General features: G+C 47.1%; 1 protein-coding gene across 4 annotated transcripts in view; it reads right to left on the minus strand.

Annotated features, from left to right (window-relative positions):
- Window positions 1-22,790, minus strand: part of Ccm2 (CCM2 scaffold protein) — a 53,292-nt gene that overhangs the window by 7,894 nt on the left and 22,608 nt on the right. For 2 of the 4 annotated variants that reach the window (XM_021177455.2, XM_085829120.1), the window contains exons 2-4: window positions 18,498-18,671; window positions 4,290-4,373; window positions 3,716-3,899 (exon numbers count right to left, since the gene is read on the minus strand). In XM_021177455.2, the coding sequence (XP_021033114.1) occupies window positions 3,716-3,899; window positions 4,290-4,373; window positions 18,498-18,671 (442 nt within the window). Of the gene's footprint in view, window positions 1-3,715; window positions 3,900-4,289; window positions 4,374-18,497; window positions 18,672-21,261; window positions 21,554-22,790 lie in introns of those variants that run through there. The other 2 variants (XM_021177456.3, XM_085829119.1) reach the window with 2 other exon arrangements.

Below are 22,790 nucleotides of genomic sequence, written 5' to 3' on the forward strand. Positions count from 1 at the left end.
AGGGGTCCGCGCCTCAAGGGAGTTGGGGCCTAAGGCATTCTCTTCCTGCAGATGGATAAACTAAAGTGAGGGACCTGAAAGCCTGTGACTGGCCTAGCTGTAGATAAGGACAAGGCCCAAGGCCACATCCTCACATTGTACACAAAACATATACATAGAAAACGCACTGTGCTTCCCAAGTTGTCCAGGGAGCCGCACTCTGAAACCAGCCTGGGAAGGCTGCTGGGACTGTATGCTAAGCTTAGAGGTGGCCCTGTTGTCACCCTCCTCAGGAGTGTGCAGAAGGCAAAACTGGAGAAACATAAGGCTTTAGCCACAGCCCTGGGAACACAAGCAGAGACAGGCTTAGGCCAGATGGAGGTGGGAGTACAGACTATGGCTGTGAGCTACTAGTGAGATCCTGGGACAGCCATGTCCTGACGACAGCCACTGACGGGCAGAGCTTCTGAGTGTAATAAGCACCATGTAGCACAGGCAAATCACACCCGTGCTTCACTGCTTTCCAGCCAATAGCGAGCTCAGGCAGCTTCACAGCGGTCACGTGCTTTCATAGCAACTATTAGATACAGGAGGCAAAGCAGAGACACGGTTAAAGCCAGGCATGGCGGAGCATGCCTGCAATGCCAGAAGCAGAAGAGTCACAGTGAGTTCAAGGCCTGCCTGGGCCTGCCAGTGAGCTTAAGACCAGCCTTAGCAAACACTATCAAAAAAAAAAAAAAAAAAAAAAAATTGCTGGGCAGTGGTGGTGCACACCTTTAATCCCAGCACTTGGGAGGCAGAGGCAGGGGGATTTCTGAGTTCGAGGCCAGCCTGGTCTACAAAGTGAGTTCCAGGACAGTCAGAGAAACCCTGTCTCGAAAAACCCAAACAAAAAACAAACCAAACCAAAACAAACAAAAAAACAAAAAATAGAAGGCTAGGGATGTAGTTCAGCTGGTATATGTATACCCCACCCCCACATACAGAGAGAGACTATGAATGTATTATTATAAGTCATTTCACTTGTTTTTATTTTTGTTAACATTTTAAATTAGCTTCTTGGCCCTCAGTGGGCAGCTGTGAAGTGTGGGTACCAGCCAGGTACCATCTGTGAGGATGTCACACTTCTACCCTCTGGGCAGCAGGCCGAGACAGCCACACAGGCTCAGACCTGCCTGCCACCTGTCTCTCCTCCATCTCTGGCAGATACGCAGGTTCCCTGCTTCCCCCTCTCTCCAAGGTGAATGGACCTGAGCTCTCCACACTGGACTGCCTCAAACACTAGAACCCTCTGGACAGAAGAGATACACAGGTGCCTGCCTCATGCAAGGAGGTGCCCAGCGAGCGTTACCAATGCATCTGCCTGGCTCTGGGTGAGGAGACTACAAGCCGAAACCCAAAGCAGCCCATGTGCCCAGAAGCCTGGATCAGAGTGGACGCGCACACACTCCTGCCACAGCGAGGCCAGCCCTGGGACAGAGATGCATTCTCTGCTGGTGAGAGAGGCAGAATCTCCGCACTGTTTCTCATGGTTTTGGAATGTTCCTTATATGGAGGGAAATTTCTATTTTCTCTTCCTTAACAATTTATTGTACTGATTCAAGCAGAGAAACATCCCTGCAGCATGAGAACTATAGGGACCACTTCTCCATATCAGCTTAAAATACCCACAGGAACCTGATCGGGAGCCTGTCTCCTCCCTCTTTTCTCTGAGGGTCAGGAGCCAGACGATCACCTTGGTGATGCTGGACAGGGGTCTAAAGCAGGAAGGAACCAGTTCAAGACCACCTACCTTCACCCACTTGTGAGCGGAGACTCATGGACTCCTCTTAGGTATATTATAGTTGCTAACTGAGGTAATTCATGTCAGATACTTTGTACTAGTTTGAGTCATGTTAAACTGACATTTTTACAGATTAAAATAGTGACAATTTCATACTGCTTAACCTAATTCAAACAGACAGACTCACTCAACCCTGAGAAAAAATCAAAACACTCTGATTTGGATGCTAAATAAGTGACAAAGACTTGGCCTCCAGGTGGTGCTACCAGGAAGTGAGAAAAATTTTAGGAAGTGCTTTGGTCACAGGGGCATGCTATCAAAAGAAACCATAGGGTCCAACCCTGTTCCTTTTTTTGGGCTTTCTGGCTGTGAAGCAAGCAACTATGTTCTGCCATACAATTCCTACCTGCACCAAGCCTAAAAGCAACGGTCTCTTGGTCTGGAACCTCATTAGCCAAGAGCCAAACAAGCCTTTTCCACTTTTAAAAGGCTCACTTGTGTAATTCCATTACTCAGAAAGCTGGGGCAGGACTGTTATAAGTTCAAGGCTACCCTGGACCTCAGAGTGAATTCCAGGTCAGATAAGATTAGAGTGAGATCTTAACTAAAAATAAGCCTTTGCACTCTATAAGTTAAATAATTCAAGAGGAGCTTGTTCAGATGAACTTGGTAATCAAACTATCGTCTGTGTGAGGGCAAGTATCTACCACATGTATCTCCATGTGTGTGTGGGTGTGACTACGCTGGGCAGGCAAGTGTGTTCGAGTCTATGGGAGTGTGATATATGCAACTGAGTGTATATAGTGTGTGTGATATGGGACATGTGAGTTGTATAAGAGAAAATATGGTATGTAAGTGTGCTGGACAGGGAATGAGCCATTCTGCATAGACAAGGCAGAGCAGCTAAAACTCCTTCACGACCCCAGCTGCCTGGAGCTGACCATAGCACTTGAACTAGCATCATAAGACAGACACTCTTCCCATACCGTGACAAAGCCTAGACCATCTGACCCCTGTGCCTTGTCACAGCCTTCTGGAGCTGGCTTTGGGATCATCCTAACCACTCGGAGTGACCCAGCAAGCCTAGGCCAGTGTGCCTGTGCTGACACAGCTAGGGCAGGTTCTCCCCTCATTTCTCACTGGCTTAGATGTTAGGGTGAACACCCAGAAGCTCATAGAAGCGTGTACACTAACATGAAGGAAGACGGGGCCTGTGAGCACCGGGGGAGGAGCACAGCAAGTGGAAGGAGCACCCTGCTGTCTGAACAAGGAGGCAGCACGGGGGCCGGGGGAACTGGCTTTGCTGTCCCAGCTTTGGGAACACTGGGGCGCAAATGTAGACTAGGCTAGATGTGGCAGGGCAACCTCAACACTAGTCTCCAGGAGGCAGAGGCAGGGAGACCTCTGCGAGTTCTAAGACAGCCAGGGCTATGTAGAGACCCTGTCTCATTAAAAACAAACAAACAAAACAACAAAACAACAAAACAAATGTAGGTTGGGCTCAGAGGAAGTCCCCGTTACAGCTTTCGGTCACCACCCTTCTTTCTGGGGGTCATCTGTATCGAAGCAGTGGAGGCAACATCAATTATGGGGAGCAGGGACTGAGAAGTCACCAGGAGGAAGGTGATTTTTTGAGACAGGGTCTCACTATGTAGCTCTGGCTATCCTGGATAGAGACCAGGCCTCAAACTCACAGAGATCCACCTGCCTCTGAGCACATCTGGCCCAAGAAAAACCTTATTTAAACACTGACCCTGAATACTGTATTCCTCAAGTCTCCAAAGGCCCTGAGTGTGACAGGGACCCTGGGACAGAAGCTCATGGCGGGAAATCTAATTTATAGCCGTAACAGGTGGCAGTGCCTAGTCTGGAGCTGCAGAAACCATCACAGTGTTAGGAAACCAGGGCTTCTCCTTTGGACGGGGACCTCCAGACCAGCCACCCAGTCCATACCTGTCTTCAGGACCACCAGGTGTGCAGCATCATCTCGGACATAGGAGACAGCAGCGATATCGTGGATGGGCACCCTGAGGATAATGTCCTCCCCGTCCCTCCAGGCCAACTTGACATTGTAGGCAGACAGACTGAGCACAGCGTCGTGCTCCTGAGTCAGGTGCCCAGGAAGCTGGTGGGACCGCTGCAAAGAATCACAAGCATCAGAAACGCTGGACCATTGTATCCAGCTCTCGTCCTCAGTCCTCGGTTAGAAGCCAAAGGAGAGGTGAAAAAAGTAGCACTCGCCCTGGGAATGTCAACATGTTTGAATCATGTGAGGGATCCTTCTGGAACTACTACCTTTTTTAGACCAGTATCTGGGAATCAAGATATCTTAAAACTGAGTTTGGGGAGGAGCCCAAAACCAAGTCTAGAGATTAAAGGTCCCAACTAAGAAACCACCCTTGTCTGAAGACTCTGTATAGCCAAGGACACCCACAAAGTGACAGGGCTGAGGTCAGGGGACCAGGGGCTGATGCAGGCTAAGTAGAAAAGCATATTGGGGGAGGGAGGGGGAGGGACAGGCTTTTACCTTTGCCTTGTCTATGAAATGCAGGATTTCCGTCCTACTGGAAGGGTTCAGGTAGCCGGGAATGGATGTTAACTGACCTAAATACTGCAAGAGAGGGACAACAGAGTACTACTGTGAGAACAGCCAGGACTACTGTCCCTACAGAGCGCAGACGCTGCCCCCCAGCCATCAGGACCACCCGTCTTCTGCACTGTCAGAAAAGCCCCAGGTTGGTTTTTGTTGTTGTTGTTTTTATTTTTTAATTTCAAGATGGGGTTTCGCTGTGTAGCTCTGACTGTCCTGGAACTCACTCTGTAGCCAGATTGATTCATTGATTAACTGTCTATTTACCTGCCTACCAACCTACTTACTAACTTGTCATGTGCTCTGTGTGTGTGTGCGTGCGCGCGTGTGCGTGCATGTGTGTGTGTGTGTGTGATTTACCTGCCTACCAACCTACCTACTAACCTGTCATGTGCTCTGTGTGTGTGTATGTGTGCGCGCGCGCGCGCGCGTGTGTGTGTGTGTGTGTGTGTGTGTGTGTGCGCGCGTGCGCGTTTGCCAGGGACCTCTGGAAGAGCACCACTACTCTTAAACACTGAGCCATCTCTCCAGCCCTGAGCCCTGCATGCTTACTGAAGTCTCAGCAGCTGTGATGATCTTCCCACATTTCCTACTGCTCTGTGTTCACAACTGGCATCGAGAGTCTTTCAATGATATCTCAAGACTAGTTTTGGTGGGATAGGGGCTGAGATGGCAGATGTTTCTTGTTGGGGCGCTGTGTATAGCCCCACTAAAAATTAAAAAAGAATTTTTTTTTGTTCAGTCAACAAATGTACACAAATGGAAAAGCGAAGTGGCATGGCCTGAATGCGCCCCCAAATCCATGTTTGACACTTAACCCGTAAGTACCAGGGCTGAAAGGCGGGCTGGGGAGATTAGGCCACAGAGGCTCTGCCCTTAAAAATGAATTAAGGACACAATAGCAGAAGCAGGACCCTTTTTATCTTTTTAATTTTTATGTGTGTGGATGTTTTGCTTGCATGTATGTCTGTGCACCACTTGTGCCTGGTGCCCTTAGAGGCAGGAGGCATGGGATCCCCTAGAACTAGAATTACACACTAGATGTGAGGCGCCATATGGATGGTGAGGATAAAGCTAGGACTGTCTAAGAGAGGAGCCACTGCTCCTACCCGCTGAGCTGCAGACGCTGTAGACAGGTCCCCCTCTCCCTCCAGCTGCACTTACAGATTGTTATGGTTTGTCTATGCTCAGCCCAGGAAGTGGCACTATTAGAAGGTGTGGTCCTGTTAGAGTAGGTGTGTCACTGTGGATGTGAGTTTTAAGACCCTCATCCTAGCTGCCTGGAAGCCAGTATTCTGCTACCAGCCTTCAGATGATGTAGAACTCTCAGCTCCTCCTGCATCGTATCTGCCTAGATGCTGCCATGCTCCAACCTTGATGATAATGGACTGAACATCTGAACCTGTAAGCCAGCCCAAATTAAATGTTGCCCCTTATAAGACTTGCCATGGTCATGGTGTCTGTAAAACCCTCAGACAGGGACCACAAGAGGGCACTGACTTTCCTAAGACTAAAGTTATAGATGGTTGTGAGCCACCACATGGGTGCTGGCAATCGTACCCAGGTAATCTGGAAAAGCAGCACCTACTAAGGGTCTCTCCTTCCCCTTCTATTCTTTCTTGACAATATCTTGATATGTTCTGGCTGGCCTGGAACTCACTATACAATCCAGGCTGGTCTTAAACTCCCAGCATCCACATGGCAGCTCCCTACCATCTGTAACTCCATTTCAAGGGAATCCGATGCTACCTTCTGGCTTCTCCAGGCACCAGACACACATGTGGTGCACACATACACACATATACAGGCACTCACATATACACAAAATAAAAATAAATAAATACAGGAAATAACTTGATCAATCTGTGATCTACATGAAGAAATAATATGTAAATAAAGGTAAAATCAAATCTTCTATTTTCTTATTTTAATTGCTCTAAAAGCAGCTGATTGAAAATAAAAACAGCAGCCAGGCAGTGGTGGTGCATGCCTTTAATCCCAGCACTTGGGAGGCAGAGACAGGCAAATTTCTGAGTTCGAGGCCAGCCTGGTCTACAGAGTGAGTTCCAGTACAACCAGACAGCCAGGGCTATACAGAGAAACCCTGTCTCAAAAAACAAAACAAACAAACAAAAAAGTTGCCGTGGTCATGGTGTCTCTTTACAGCAATAAAACCTGAACTAAGACAAGGCTCAGAAGTCCCAAACTGTGGAGGGTTTTAGATCTCCAGGGATGCTCAACCCATAAAACATACAAACATTCCAATGCCAGAAAAACGCCAATATCTGAACCACTTTTGGTGTTTTCCTGGTAAGGAAACTCAAGGTGTCTTCAGTTGTAAAACAGCCACAGCTACGTATGAAACAGGACTATACTGTCTGAAAGTGGAACAAGGTTAGTTGTAAATGCTTTCTGCAAATCCCAAGGCATTAAACTAAATTAGTATAATTTGAATTAAACTTACACGAATGTATGCATGTGTATGATATGGTCAGAGAAAAGAAAAACATGACTGTACAAAATGCTCAAATAAAACCAGAGAAAGCAGAAAGAGAAGGAGAAAAAAGGAAACACAAACCAAGGGAAGGAAAAAGGCTAAATGTACTAAGTGTTAGCCTAGCTCCACCATGTACTAAGTGTTAGCCTAGCTCCACCATGTACTAAGTGTTAGCCTAGCTCCACCATGTACTAAGTGTTAGCCTAGCTCCACCATGTACTAAGAGTTAGCCTAGCTCTACCATGTACTAAGTGTTAGCCTAGCTCCATCACTATTAACTTTAACATGAGTGGTCTACATAATTCATAGGGAGATTGGGTACTGGGAATATAGCACGTGAGGCCCTAGTTTCAATCCTAGTAAAAGGCACACATACTCACAAGGAGGGGGAGATAGGTTAGCAGCAAAAACACTTGCTGTGCAAACACAAGGGCCTTGGTTCGAATCCCCAGAGGCAATATAAAAAGCTGGGCATGGTCCCATGGGTGCCTGTAACCCTAGTGCTGTGGGTGGTTGAGACAGGAGGATCACCAGACTTGCTGGCTGCCAGCCTAATTTAGTAAGAAACCCTGTCTCAAGGGAATATAGTAGAAAGTATCAAAGCAGGACACCTGATGCTCTTTTCCTGGTCTCTGTGAAACTATAGGCATATTATACATGCCACATACAAGGAAAAAAGGGCAAATACTGTAGACTGGATGTTACTTATTTTACATTGTTACTGTTGTTGGCTTTGAGACAGGGTCTCTCTATGTTAACCTGGCTATCCTGGAACAGGCTGGCCTCCAACACAGTTTCTCCTGTCTCTGTCTCCTCACTACTGAGACTACAGGCAAGAACTACCCAGCCTAGATTGGATTTTAAAATAAAGCAAGATCTAGTTATGCTCTCTAAAGAAAACCATTTTGCTTATGAAGATGCGTACAGATTAAGAGAAAACAGAAAAAGTTCTCTTGAAATAATGTTCAGTGAAAGAAAACCAATGTAGTTTAAACAACAAAGATAAAATAAGACTTTAGGGGCTGAAGAGATGGCTCAGCGGTTAAGAGCACTGACGGCTCTTCTGAAGGTCCTGAGTTCAAATTCCAGCAACCACATGGTGGCTCACAACCATTCGTAATGAGATCTGACGCCCTCTTCTGGTGTGTCTGAAGACAGCTACAGTGTACTTACATATAGTAATAAATCTTTTTTTAAAAATATGACTTTAGATAAGAAGTGGAGGGAGTCAGGCTGTGTGCATGCACTTTTGATCCCAACATTGGACAGTCATGACTACATATGGGGAGACCCTACCCCCACTCCCTCCAGAAAAGAGAAAGAAAAAGTAGAGGGACTGGAGGGTTTAATGGTGGGGCACTTGTTTGGTGTTCATGAAGCCATGGGCTCAATCCCAGCACCACAGGAGGGCAATTAGAGATAAAAGAGGCAGACAGGCTGATGAAGAAGTCTCTTCTTTTTATTGTTTCATTTTATAAACAGGGTCTCACTATGTAGCTCTGAACTCACAGAAATATGCCCACCTCTGACTTCTGAGATTGAAGGTGTAAGCTCTCATGCTGGCCAGGAGTCAATTCTTCAATAAGAACACAGTAATCCACAATGTGCTGTGTCTACTAAACAAAAGCTCAGAGGAGCTCTGGAGTAAAGTGCTTACTGTGCAAGCTTGAGGACCCAGCACTCACAGGAGGAAGAACACTCCAGGAATCCCACTGGGGAGGTGGAGACAGGAGGATGCCCAAGGCTTGCCAGCCAGTCTAGCCAAATCAGCAAGGGACACTGTCTCAAAAATTAACATGGACAGCAACAGAGGAAGTCATCTGCTGCTGACCTCTGGCCTCTCCACATGTACACACACTCATGTCCTGACCACTGCCCTCCCAGCCCCCAGCCAATCAGGACAGAAGCGGCAGCACCGCCACTCAACTGGCTGTGTGTACTAGCTACCATTAGCACCATCCAGCAACAGCAAGCAGACACAGTCTTCAGCGCATCCATTTACAGTGGCCTACATGTTCTGGGCCATAAACACACCTTACCTTTGAAAGAGGTCACCATACAATGTCTGCTTGTGGAAACAATGTACCAAAGAAGGAAGAACTCACAGGAGAAACAATCTGAATGGCCCAATAATCTATTAAAGAAATAGACTCATGCTGGAGAGATGGCTCAGCGGTTAAGAGCACTGACTGTTCTACCAGAGGTCCTGAGTTCAATTCCCAGCAACCACATGGTGGCTCACAACCATCTGTAATGGGATCTGATGTCCTCTTCAGTCTGAGGACAGCAACAGTGTTACTCATGTATATTAAATAAATATTTTTTTAAAAAGAAAAAAAAAAAGAAATAGACTCAGAAACTAAAAGCCTTTCTAAACATAATCCCAGACCCAGACAGCTCAATAGTGAATTCTACTGAATATCTAAGAAAGGAATGAGGGTGGAGGGTGTTTCAAGCAGGGCTCGGTGGAGCACGCCAGTAATTAAAGCACTCAGGATGTAAAAGCAGGGTCAGGAGTTCAAGGCCAGTCTAGTCTAAGAGGCTGGAAAGATGGTTCAGTAGGCAAAAACATTTTTCATGGAAATGTGAGACCGAGTTAAAATCTCCAGAAGCGGGCTGGAGAGATGGCTCAGCGGTTAAGAGCACCGACTGCTCTTCTGAAGGTCCTGAGTTCAAATCCCAGCAACCACATGGTGGCTCACAACCATCTGTAATGGGATCTGACGCCCTCTTCTGGTACATCTGAAGACAGCTACAGTGTACTTAGAAAAAAAAAAAAATCTCCAGAAGCTACATCAAGTTGGGCATAATAACTTCAGGACTTCGACAGCAAGATGGGAGGTGAGAAAGATGAATTTCCAGAACTCAGAGTCTGGGGTACGCAGCAGCAAACAAGAGAAACCCTGACTTAGGACTAAAGGCTACGACCAAGATCTGAGGTTGCCATCTGACTTCCACACACATGCACCCACATTCACATGGACACACACATGAGCACACACAAAATCAGCTATAGTAGTACCTATCTATCAGGCATGGTGGCACACGTCTTTAATCCCAGAGCTTGGGAAGCAGAGGCAGGCAGATCTCTGTGAGTTCCAGGCCAGTCAGGACTACACAGTGAGAGCCTGACTCAAACCAAAACAAACACAAAGTAACACCATATCTACATTTATTGTTCAGCCTTGTGAGAAGGGGGGCATATGATACTAAGGCGCTCAGAGGAGTCAGAGGACAACCAGCAAGATTCTAGCCATCAGGATCTTTATGCACTGAGCCATCTCACCTGTCCTATGAGCTGGATTTGAGAGTGCCTCAGATGCCCTCTGTTCTATGCCTGTCTATCTCTACAATAAGAGAGAAAACTAAAAATTTGCTTGAAAAAAAACTTTTCAGTGACAAAATGCCAAAAAGTGACTGTTGAGTGTTCATCCCTAAAAAAAAAAAAGAGACATTTACACCACCCCATCTACAGCTCGGGGACACTGCTGATGACGGGAGAGCGTGGGGCGTGGGGGGCTAAGAGCTGGAAGATAGTGAAGTACCATCCTCTAAACTCTGTCTTCACTGTAATCACGGACTCACAGTGGCTTCAGATACTTGCACTGGCCCTGCACAAGAAGGATCCATCAACTGTCAGTCATGGGGAGAGGAGGGGCTTCTGGGACCAACCCTACTCCATTACTGCTGAATTACTGGCCACTGACAGATCCTGTGTACCCACTGCTGAGCCCACCACTTTTCAACAGATGACCCCAAACCAATGGTCATGCCCAGGGCCCTGGTTAAACTAAGTGGGTCACAAAACAAAGTGAAAAGACACGAATATGGGAAAGAGATGTTTAATGAAGACAGGGTTGCAGACAGAATAATCACAGGAGGACAGATGGAGATGGGAGTGCTCAGTATATACTATGTACGCATATGAAACTGCCAAAGGACAAATTTAATTAACAAATGCCTGAAATAAAGCAGCAAAAAATAATTTTTAAAAAGGAAAGAAAAATAATTTAAAAATTTAGAAATAAAAAAAATAATAAAAGCTCTTTCAGGATGTCTTGGCTAGTTTTATCTCAACTTGACACAAGCTAGAACAATCTGGAAAGAGGGAACGTCAACTGAGAAAATGCCTCCATAAGATCAAGCTGTAGGGCATCTTCTAAACTGTCATCAATGGGTCCAGCACACTATGGGCAGGGCCATCCCTGGGCTGGTGGTCCTGGGTTCTATAAGAAAGCAGGCTGAGCCAGGCAGTGGTGGCGCACACCTTTAATGCTAGCACTTGGGAGGCAGAGGCAGGTGGATTTCTGAGTTCGAGGACAGCCTGGTCTACAGAGTGAGTTACAGGACAGCCAGGGATATGTACAGAGAAACCCTGTCTCAAAAAACCAAAAAAAAAAAAAAGAAAAAAAAGAAAGAAAGCAGGCTGAGCAAGCCATGAGGAGCAAGCCAGTAAGCAGCACCCTCTGTGGCCTCTGCATTAGCTCCTGCCTGCAGGTTGCTGCCCTAGCTTCCCTCAGTGGAGAATGTTACCTGGAAGTGTGAGTGGAGACAAACCGTTTCTTCTCCTAGGTGCTTTGGTCATAGCAGTCCATTACAGCAACAGTGAGCCTAACTAAGATACTGGATCATATCAATATGATATTGGATTATTAGCTATCCCTCCTATCTTTGTATGTCAAGTGCTAAGACAAAGTACTCTGATATGCCTATAATCATATGGGAATTCTAATTGGTTCCAAGATCTGGGGTAACTAACACAAGGCCATAATCCTTTTTAGTGTCACCCCCAAATCTGGCCACCATGCTTCCTACTTAGGCTCAAGGGACAAAAAGGATTCTATTTTTTTATCTTTTAAATTTTTTAAAAATTGTAGGTGTGGTGGTGCACACTTTTAAATCTCAGCACTTAGGAGGCAGGGGCAGGTGGATCTCTAAATTCAAGACCAGCCTGCCGGGCAGGGGTGGCGCACGCCTTTAATCCCAGCACTTGGGAGGCAGAGGCAGGTGGATTTCTGAGTTCGAGGCCAGCCTGGTCTACAGAGTGAGTTCCAGGACAGCCAGGGCTACACAGAGAAACACTGTCTCGAACCTCCCACTCCCCCAAAAAAAGACCAGCCTAGTCTGCAGAGCAAGTTCTAGGACAGCCAGAGCTACACAGAGAAACCCTACTTTAGAAAAATTAAAATTAAAGATTTATTTACTTCCATCTTGTGCATGCAGTGCCTGCAGAGGCAGGAGTGTCAGACCTAGAACAGCTTGAGCTGCCTGACATGGGTGTTAAGAGCGAAACCTGGTTCCTGCTAAGAGCGGAAGCGCCTTCGCTGAGCCGCCTCTCCAGTGCAGACTCTCCTTTCTCCTTGTAGGTAAGGGGCCTCACTGATTTTGGGTGTACCTTACTCTGTAACTCAGACTGACACACAGCTTCTTGTGTGGTCTAGGCTGGCTCCCACCTCAGTTTCTTGAGGGCTAGGATTACAGATGAGCTAACACACATCAGCAAAGCAACTTTTATCAGTAAGAAAAGTCAGAGCAGAAAGCAACCTCCCCACTTCCTTGGTCAACCATGCTTGACCTGCTGGCCCCTGGGTAATCAGGATGCCCAAAGCTCCTAGAGCTCCACCCACCCGCCCTGCCAACACACGAGAAATGACAATCCTCAAAGGTTTCTGCAAGAAAAGATGGACGTGATGCTCACATTTTGAGATAGACGATGCCAGCAAGCCCTGTGTGTGGTGTGGACACCAGGAAGTCAGGGAGTCAGTGCAAGGGCGGGTGTACCTCCTAGTGTCCCTTAGGTGGCCAGCTACCCACCACTTATTAAATACAGGACATAATCTTCACACTGGCCCTCTGACTTGTGGGACAAGAGCTACTTAAGTGGAAGAAGCCACCTGGAACCCCTAAAACTGCTCTCAGCCCCACACTGCAGACCACAGTGGTCAATCTAACCTAGTAGCCTGTCTGGTAGGAAAGGCAGAGAACTGAAGCCACACATAGGCGCAGTATCCACTCAGATACCCCGTGACCACTAAGATTTCCAGTGTACCACAGCCACAAGCTGGCATCTTACTGTAAGTACTGAGCCAGAGCTCAACACGTGATAAAACTACTGGAAAAAGTTTCAGTTCATGACGGTTTGTGAGGATTAAATAAGAATTATGAAAATGCAAACCACTCTGCTATATAGACTCAGCATTCACTAAGTTCACCAACGTTCATTCCCAAGCTCACACACACACACACACACACACACACACACACACACACACAGAGACATACACACACACAGTTTCTCTATATAGTGCTGACTATCCTAGAACTTGCTGTGTAGACCAAGTTGGCGTCAAACTCATGAGATTTGCCTACCTCTGCCGGCCAAGTGCTGGGATTAAATGCAAGTCACCACTGCCCAGCTTATTTTCTTTTTTCTTTTCTTTTGTTTAAAGATTTATTTATTTCATATATGAGTACACTGCTGAGGGCGTCAGATCTCATTACAGATGGTTGTGAGCCACCATGTGGTTGCTGGGAATTGAACTCAGGATCTCTGGAAGAGCAAGCTGCCAGTGCTCTTAACTGCCATCTCTCCAGCCCCTTAAAGTATTTTCTTAACCACACTGGAGTAGGGAGAAGTACTTCTTGAGACTGAGAGATTGTGTTGATTTTATTTTATCAAAGTAATAAATATGCATGATTAAAAATCAATTGTGGCTGGGAGTGGTGGCGCACGCCTTTAATCCCAGCACTTGGGAGGCAGAGGCAGGTGGATTTCTGAGTTCGAGGCCAGCCTGGTCTACAGAGTGAGTTCCAGGGGGAAAACTGGAAGATAATGTCTTAAAAATGATAAGTGAAACAATAGCTGTATAAATTCAATATTTTTTAAAACATGACCATGCACCAGAAGGCTCAGGCTCTAGCAAGGCTGCCTGTGGTAAATGGTTTATAGGATTATTCTGGCTGACTGGGTTGGTGGTTTTTATTATTAGTCTATACACAATTGATTTTTTTTGTTGTTTTTGTTTGTTTGTTTGTTTGTTTTCCAGAAAGGATTTCTCTGTGTAGTCCTGGCTGACCTAGAACTCACTCTGTAGACCAGGCCTGGCTCAAAAAGATCCATCTGCCTGCCCCTGCCCCTGCCCCTGCCCCGGCCCCGGCCCCGGCCCCGGCCCCAGCCCCAGCCAAGTGCTGGGATGGAAAGTGTGTGCCAGGACCAGGCTGGTGATTTGCTACCTTAAATTAATGTTTAGTCTCTCCCTTTCTCCCTCCTTTTTTTTTTTTTTTTTTACAGTACCCAGAATGGCCTTGAACTCTTGGACTCAAGTGACCCTCCCCCTCATTCTCCTGAGCAGCTGGGATAACGAGATCACAGAAGTACATCACCATGCCCAACTATGCACAATCCTTCCTTCCTTCCTTTCTTTTTCTTTTTTTTTTTTTTTTTTTCGAGACAGGGTTTCTCTGTATAGCCCTGGAACTCACTTTGTAGACCAGGCTGGCCTTGAACTCAGAAATCCACCTGCCTCTGCCTCCCGAGTGCTGGGATTAAAGGCGTGCACCACCACACCCAGAGCACAATCCTTTCTTTCCTTTTTGTTCTCTCTCTCTCTCTCTCTGTCACACACACACACAACTTTGTTTTTCATGTAAATAAGTTTGCAGTTCAGTGGGATAAACAACTTGTTAGAAGTGTGAGTGTTGAATAGCATCATAACTAATACTGAGGTGTTTTTTTTTTTTAAAGATTTATTTACTATATGTAAGTACACTGTAGCTGTCTTCAGACACTCCAGAAGAGGGCGCCAGATCTCGTTGCGGATGGTTGTGAGCCACCATGTGGTTGCTGGGATTTGAACTCTGGACCTTCAGAAGAGCAGTCGGGTGCTCTTACCCACTGAGCCATCTCACCAGCCCCAACACTGAGGTTTTAAGAAAGGGCAGACTCCCTTCCAGCATCGAGATGTGAGCCTTGTGCATTCCCCCGACGGCTAGACCTGCTAAACAACCTTTCATGCCTATAGCTCTTCACTTATCTCCTTCACTGCGGTGTCTCTGTATCTGCCCAAACTGAACTGGATAGCTTTCACATTGAGTCTGGAAAGGTTTTTCTGTACTTTAGATACTAGCCTGCGTCACACATGGGGTTTGCAAATACTTGGTTCAGCCTGTAGAATGTCTTCTCATCTTTTCTTCTGTGGTATAAGGATAGAACCCAGGGTCTCGTGCACACTGTGGACATGCTGCTGCGGCTTCCATCCTCCCATGCAGAGTCTCTGAAAGCCTAGATAGTCAGTTTTCCTCTTACGCACCCTTTCTGGTGTCATCTAAGACCTCTGCCTGGCCGGAGACCATGAATTACTTTCAGTCCCCCTCCAACACCCTTACAAGTTTTGTTAAGTGGACACTTAAGCCCACAGTCTACTCTAAGTTGGCTTTGTGAAGGTGTCAAGTGGTAGGCAAGGTCCCTTTCTGTGTACGCTGTCCAGCTGTCTAGCATGTCTGCTGACGTGGCATTTCCTCCTCCTCCTCCGCAGAATGGCTCTCACTCCTGGCAGAGTGTGACTGGAGGGCAGATCTGTGTGGGTCGACTTCTAGGTTCACAGTGCTTCTCCAGCCCCCAGTTCATGGCAGCCTCTGCATCTGGGCAGCTGGACAACCTGACACAACCTGACCCTGGCAATTGTCTGACTCCTCGTCTACAGTCTTAGCAGCCACGTTTCTGACTAATCTTGCTTTTGTCTACAGAAATAGCCTGCTGAATTATGACAGAAACCGTCATTATCAAGCTATTCAGATAACCTATTTTTCATACTAGGTGTTGTCCTGTGTAGCTTGTGCTTTTCAAGGTGCTGGTCCACAGGTTCCTCTGGCCCCAAGAACTGACATGAACTCCCTGCACCTTCCAGCTTACGACACACTGTCTCTCCAGCCAGGCCTGCCTCCTGTCTCTCCATTTACTCGGATGTTCTCTGCTTTCTCTTCAGCACTGTGGGGTTGGTTCCATGGATGTGCATGTGCGTGCATGTGTGTGTGTCCAGGTGGTGTGTGTGCATATGTGGAGGCCTGAGGTGGTTGTTTCTCAGGAGCTGTCCACCTTGCTGGTTGAGTCAGGGTCTCTCACAGGGTCCTGAATGACTACTCTTTGCAGGACCTATATTCCCAGCATCTGCCCACATACATACACACCTCTAACCTCTGCAGGCACTATACTGGATAGTACACAGACACACACATATCCTTAAAAATAATAAAAATAAAATTAAGAAGACAAATCTTGACTCTTTGTTATCTCATTATGAACAGCATGTCCTCTTGTCTTTTTGAGAATAGTATATGCAGCTATGTGCTGCCTAGTGATGGCTTGGCCAACAATAGCTAATATAACAATGGTTCCCTAAGTTCACAAGGCATCACATTTTCCCAGTGCTGAAGAACTTTGTGGCCATCTGAACATCCCAGTGTAACATATGGGTCAATTCATAGTGATATGATGTAAACAAGGCGGAATACATTAACAGCTACACAATAACTATAGCACATGTATAATATTTAACACTCATAATAAATGACTGATGTTAATACTGTCAACCTGACAGAGTCTAGGAGACAAACCTGTAGGCATGCCTGTGAGAGAGCTTCTATACTGGACTACTAAAGTGGGAATTATAGAATTATGACACATTAAAGTTATTTTTATTATTTTTAAGTATATGTGTCATAATACCCACGCAGCACATCACCATGCATCCCTGCTGCTTCCTGCTGTGAGGGGAAGCCCTGGGACCAGCTGCCCACAGTCCTGATGCAATGCCTTTCCAGGAACCAGAAGAAAGCCTCCTGTGGGTTGTTTCTCTCAGCTAGTCTGTCAAAGCAGAGAGAAGTACTCAATATAACTATGTTACTGGTCTATGTATCTACTGTGGTATACTTTTTAGCATTTGAGTACTCCTGTCTAAACAGTTTATACCAAGTATAGTGCACACACCCTCAATCCCATCTCTTGGGAGGCAGAGGATAGAAGACCTTCAGTTAAGGGTAGCCTAAGACACATAGTGAGATATTGTCTTAGAAAAGCAAACCAGAGCTAAAGAGATGGCTGAGGTCTTCTAGAAGACCTGGGTTCCATTTCTCAGCAGCAGATCCAGGGAACCCCACATACTCCACATCCTCCTCTGGCTTCTGTGGGCATTGATGCATGTGGTACACAGACATACAGGTAAATAAAACATCTAAATGGCCAGGCAGTGGTGGTGCACGCCTTTAATCCCACTTGGGAGGCAGAGGCAGGCAGATTTCTGAGTTCGAGGCCAGTCTGGTTTACAGAGTGAGTTCCAGGGCAGCCAGGAATATACAGAGAAACCCTGTCTTGAAAAATTTAAAAAAAAAAAATTCTATATGTATAAAACCAATCAATTCATTCATTTAAAAAATTTTAACAACCAAAATCTCAGTTTGTTCTTATCAGTTGAAAGCAGCTCACCAACAGCCAATAGCAGATGAGCCCGTCACCTCCCCTGCCATTCATCTGTTTACCCCAGTGAGTGACTGGCTGGCACACCTATCCACACATAGGTTCGCACACTCCCATGTTCACAGCAACAAAGCTATCCAACAACACTTTCCTCAGAACTTGATCCACTATCAGCACACACAATGCCCACTGCTGTCCTCACTTTGGAGCCACTGCTTTCAAATTCATGTTTATTGTCTTGGGCTCAATGTCAGAAGTTTGCAGGAATGCATACTTATGCTCTGCTGCCTGTGTTTAATGGAGACCCTGAAGAGCTGACTGAAGCTGTGTGCTGGGCAGGCTTTCTATCTGCTAGGTTCCATTCAAGCTGAATGGCAGGGAATCCTAGGTCAGTACAGAATTTCTCAGCTGCATCAAGGAGAGTGACACTTGACAGTAAACTGTCTGTGTTTTCCAAGACATTCTGGAAGCCTGGACATATAGGGGTTGTGGATTTACACCATCCCCAACAGGCTCTGACTTAGCTTCTCTTCCCTCAGGCTGGGGCTCTCCCACCCACTTCTATGCCAGCTGTCAGTAAATCCAAAGCCCTCCGCTCAATGTGGAGGGTGCCTACAAATCCATATTTAGTCAGCGCTGGAGCCCCCTGAGCCACTGGACTCTGTCCTCTGCAGGGGCCTGACCCAGCTGGAGCCACCAACTAGGCTACTTCACCTTCACCGCTTCCTTCTTTCCAGTGGCCTTCCATGACCAACACCTCTCCTCTCCTCTCTGAGCTCACAGCTTCTATCATTTTATTAACTTACTTTCATTTTAGGGACATAACACAGCTTGAGTAGTCTCTTGGGCACAGGCCTGAGATATAAGGCTTCCAGCGTTAGGCTGAGCATCGGAGTCCTAAACAAGGGCCTGGAACAAGCGCCTGCTGTCCTCTGTCTGCAAATCAGAGGAGACGAGGTGTCCCTGTTCTACACAATATCCCTGACTTTCAAGACAGAGTAGTGCTCTGCTACACAAAGGATCAGAAACCAAAGCTAAGGACTGGGACTGGGTTTGGAGTTTTCATTATTAGATACATCCAGAGGCAAGACAGAGGGTAGGACCCAGGCTAGTGCATTTATGCAGAGCTGGCAATGAACTGTTTGGCAGGCGTGCCCTGTGGCCCATGGTGACTTACCTTCACCTCCTTCTCAATATAGTCGCTCAGCAGTCTGTCTGGCTCGACGCGCTCAGGTAAGGCCAGCACCACAGTGTGCAGAGGGCGCCTCTCTGTCACCTTCTCATGGGCTTTCTTATCTCTACTCTTTTCACCTTTTAGGAATACTCGTTTAAATGGCGACACAATTCCAGGCTGCAGGCAGAAATGGCAATGATTGGAGTTCATTATTCACACATTTGTGTTGTACCTACCACTAACAAACAGAGTTAGCACGGTCGCCATGAACATAGGACTGTGCACAGCAGCCTATGAGAAAGGACCAACATGAGGCTGAGGCGTGGTGCTAGAACCAGCTCAGACTCTGCACAAGGACAGACAGGCCTGTTAAGTGGCTGTCACACTCAGAAGGCAACTCACTGTCATTTGGGGAACAGTCCCCCAGAAGAGAGCCACACAGCAGAGTTCCAACTCCTGCCAGCTCTGTGAGCCATGTCATCTCAGCTCTGACGGTACAAGTGGGACAGGGAGGGCTGTCACCCACAAGGCCTCTGTCTCAGCAGCCAAGGTCAAATGAGCTCTAAGGAGCCCAGGCGCTAACTGAGCCCCAGGTTCTCATGCAGCTCCTTCCCTCAGGTAGGGCTCCAAGCCAGCCACTAACCTCACAGCCTCACACCCTGCTGGATGTGAGGTTAGTACCAAGGCTTTGAAGACTCAACCTGTAATCAAAATGAACTTGTGGGCCGGCCAGGGAGAGGGGAATCAAACCTAGTGCCTCCTAAACAACCGCAACAGAAGCTATCCCCCACTCTGTGGAAAGATGGCGCTGCCAGCCATTCTTCGTCACTCAGAGAAACACTTAAATACATCATCTACAGCATCAGCTCAGAGGCCAAAGCCATGAGCAATGAAAGGAGGAGCCGAAACCCTAGCTGTTTTCTCTCTGCAGGAGACATCTCTCCTACGCTCACCCACTATGGTCCTGGCAGCCAGGCAGCAGCTGGGAAACCACAGCAGGCTCAGCTCTGACCATCCCTTCCCCCAAGCTAAGCAACAAACAAAAAACGGAGAGAATAAGTTATCAGGCAAGACTCACATGGCCAAGGCTCCCAGGAGATACCGCATGTGGCTACTTCCCAGCCTCACTCTTTGGCTCAGCTCTCGAGCACCAGGCATGAAACCAACAATCAAATAAGACTCACCCAGCCTCAGAAAATCACCCTGACACCTTTCCTGTGCCTGTGGCCTCCTGCCGTGGACAGCTTCCCTGCCTCCTTAGCTTCACATCCTTGGTGCTTGTTATCTTGGTTTTATTCCATTGATCTACTAAGATGGGCACAGATCCAGGAGGCCCATCCGACAAGTAAGACAGCAGCATGAGTCTCGGTGTTAGAGCTGTGCACGCCCAGCCGTCATGCCTGCTGTTCTCCCCACAGGCTTCCCGCCAGGCTCAAGGCTTAACTCCTCTGGGGTGGTCTGATCTATCCTGATTCCTTCCCATACAAGACAGTTAGCTGAGCTATCGTCTCTAAAATGAGCTACGATTGTTGCATGTTCCATGTTCTCATGAACCATCCATGCGATAGCTACAGAGAGCTGAGCTGATTCTATTTGATTATAATGGAAAACGGTGTCAGCAGTTATTTTCGTTACTGTTTTTACTCACAACAATCCATCTCCTCTTCAACTTCTGTCTTTACAGCCCAGCACCAAAGCCTCAGACTGTCTTCCACTCACACTAGATAATGACCCATGACCACCCACCCGACTCTGAATCAAAAGTAGGAAAAGATTGTGACCCACAACCCTGTAAATATTAAAATATTCCACTCATGGGAGCTGATTCTATCACCAGGCATCTGCCTCTGTGACCTAGAATGGTCTGTCATTGACCCTGTAGTCCTGTCTTGATCAGTACACACATACATACACACACATGCATGCACGTAGTTTCTGGCACTTACTGCTGGTGTGGAAGAGAGAGAGAGAAGATGACAGGAACTCCAGAGCTGTAGCTGAGTGTGGAGCACAGGCACTGAAGTCAGCTACTTTTTTGAGATGTCTCCTACAGCTCAGGCTAGCTTCAAACCCACGTGTGGCTGGGAGATGGAGCTTCAGTCCTGTCTCCCGGCCCCAAGGACTACTGCTAGGATTCCAGCATGCACACCATCTGTTTTGTTTTGGTTTTCTGCAGTGCTAAGAATAGAACCCAGAGCTTAGCTGGGCGGTGGTGGCGCACACCTTTAATCCCAGCACTTGGGAGGCAGAGGCAAGCGGATTTCTGAGTTCGAAGCCAGCCTCGTTTACACAGTGAGTTCCAGGACAGCCAGGGCTACACTGAGAAACCCTGTCTCGAAAAACCAAAACCAAACCAACCAAACAAAAAGAACTCAGAGCTTTGTACACGTTGGGCAGTTATTTTTCCACCTGTGTTATATCCCTAGCTTCTCCATTTTTTTTTTTTTTTTTTTGTTTAGTTTTTTTGGTTTTTATAGCCCTGGCTGTCCTGGAACTCACTTTGTAGACCAGGCTGACCTCGAACTCAGAACTCCGCCTCTCTCTGCCTCCCGAGTGCTGGGATTAAAGGCGTGCACCACCACGCCTTGGCTGACTCTCCATTTTTTTAATTTAGATTTTCATAACAGTACATACTTGAGAAAGATGAACAACTGCCACTTACCACTGGCCAGGCCTAGACTATAAAAGTCAGGAGAACCAAGATCCGAAGAAGGTGACAACCATCAGAAAGGACAGGAGACACTTCCAGAAGAGCTAAGAGGCCTACCTGCCAAGTCCCCACTCGGAGAAGCATGAGGACAGGCTGTGGTTGAGGGCCTTCCCGGCACATTCTCTGGGAGCTCCCACAAACGTTTGTTTCATCCCCAGGATGCATTTCGACAAGTGGTGGCTGAGGCAGGTGACAGGGGGGTCTCAGAGTGGGGTTCATATGGGACAACAATGAGAAATGGTCACTTGAGACTTACCAGATAACCTGACAGTAATCTGCAGGCTAGAAATGACCCCCAAATTTAGGAACATATTTGAGCAAGGTAAATCCCAATGAAAACAATTGTGATTTCTTCACCGTGGGACCTCTGACCAGATAGTACTCAAATTATGCTAAATGTGTTGTGTTTGATCACCTTGTTTTTCCTGAGTTTTTTTTTTTTTTTTTTTTTGGTTTTTCGAGACAGGGTTTCTCTGTGTAGCCTTGGCTGTCCTGGAACTCACTTTGTAGACCAGGCTGGCCTCGAACTCAGAAATCCGCCTGCCTCTGCCTCCCGAGTGCTGGGATTAAAGGCGTGCGCCACCACGCCCGGCTTTCCTGAGTTTTAAATGTCCTGATGGTCCATGGACACGATCCTTCGGAAGCATCCCTACAAGCACAGTCCATCATTCTGGGCAGAAGAACATCCACAGCCCTCCTCCTGCAGCCCCACAGAGCTGCTTCCCTCAACCACAGTTCCCTGCAGTACATAGTAACTGAAGGCTGGCTCTGAAAGGCAGGCAGCTCAGCTCCATCTGTCTGCCCTTCCAGTTGTCTGTCAGTCCAACTCATTATTAACTTACACGTGGATGCAACAGGAAACCAACTGTGAAACCAGAGGTTTGCCAAGATCAACCTCGAACCAAGCTCTCACCAAATCAACAGGCCCACAGACCACACGCCTTTTACTCTTTCTATAACAGTGATAAACAGCTCATAAAATAGAGTCTGTGTTGGGAAGGGCCCTGGGGTGTCTTGTAATCCCAGCCTAAAAGATAAACAGACCCTCTGTAATGAGGTGACATGGGCAAGAACTCTACAAAGAAACCAGGCCAGCCCCTGATGCCCCAACATATGTCTCTCACTGTCTGAGAATCCATTCTCTCCAGCTCCACACATGCCCAGCAAGTGACCTGCCACAGAGCTGGATCCTTAGTCTGGCCTTTGCAGCTCGTGTGGCTTCCAGCATCCAATATGTACCATGTATGTAGCTTGTATATGTGGCATGTACTTACTACAGTAAGTAATAAATCCCAGTGCAGAACCTTTATTTTGTGTGCCTACCAGATTGGTAATCAGAGGAAGGCTATGGATGAAATAGTCCGTATGCTCAGGAGAGCTATAGTGAAGCAGAAAAACTAGGACAAGAGCAGAGTAAGAGAAACTAAACCCATGGCAAAACCAGCCCAGCCAGCAGCTCAGCAGCTTTTGGTGACCTACCATAATGTCAAACCACCTGGGTTTTGTGGTACCTTAAGTAGCAAGGAACAAGGAGAGCTGACCAGAATTGAATGTCACCATTGGTCTACTCACAGACTAGCCAGAAA

The sequence above is a fragment of the Mus caroli genome, unplaced genomic scaffold, assembly GCF_978045245.1.
Source record: "Mus caroli unplaced genomic scaffold, Mus_caroli_1 scaffold_13, whole genome shotgun sequence".
Classification (NCBI taxonomy): domain Eukaryota; kingdom Metazoa; phylum Chordata; class Mammalia; order Rodentia; family Muridae; genus Mus; species Mus caroli.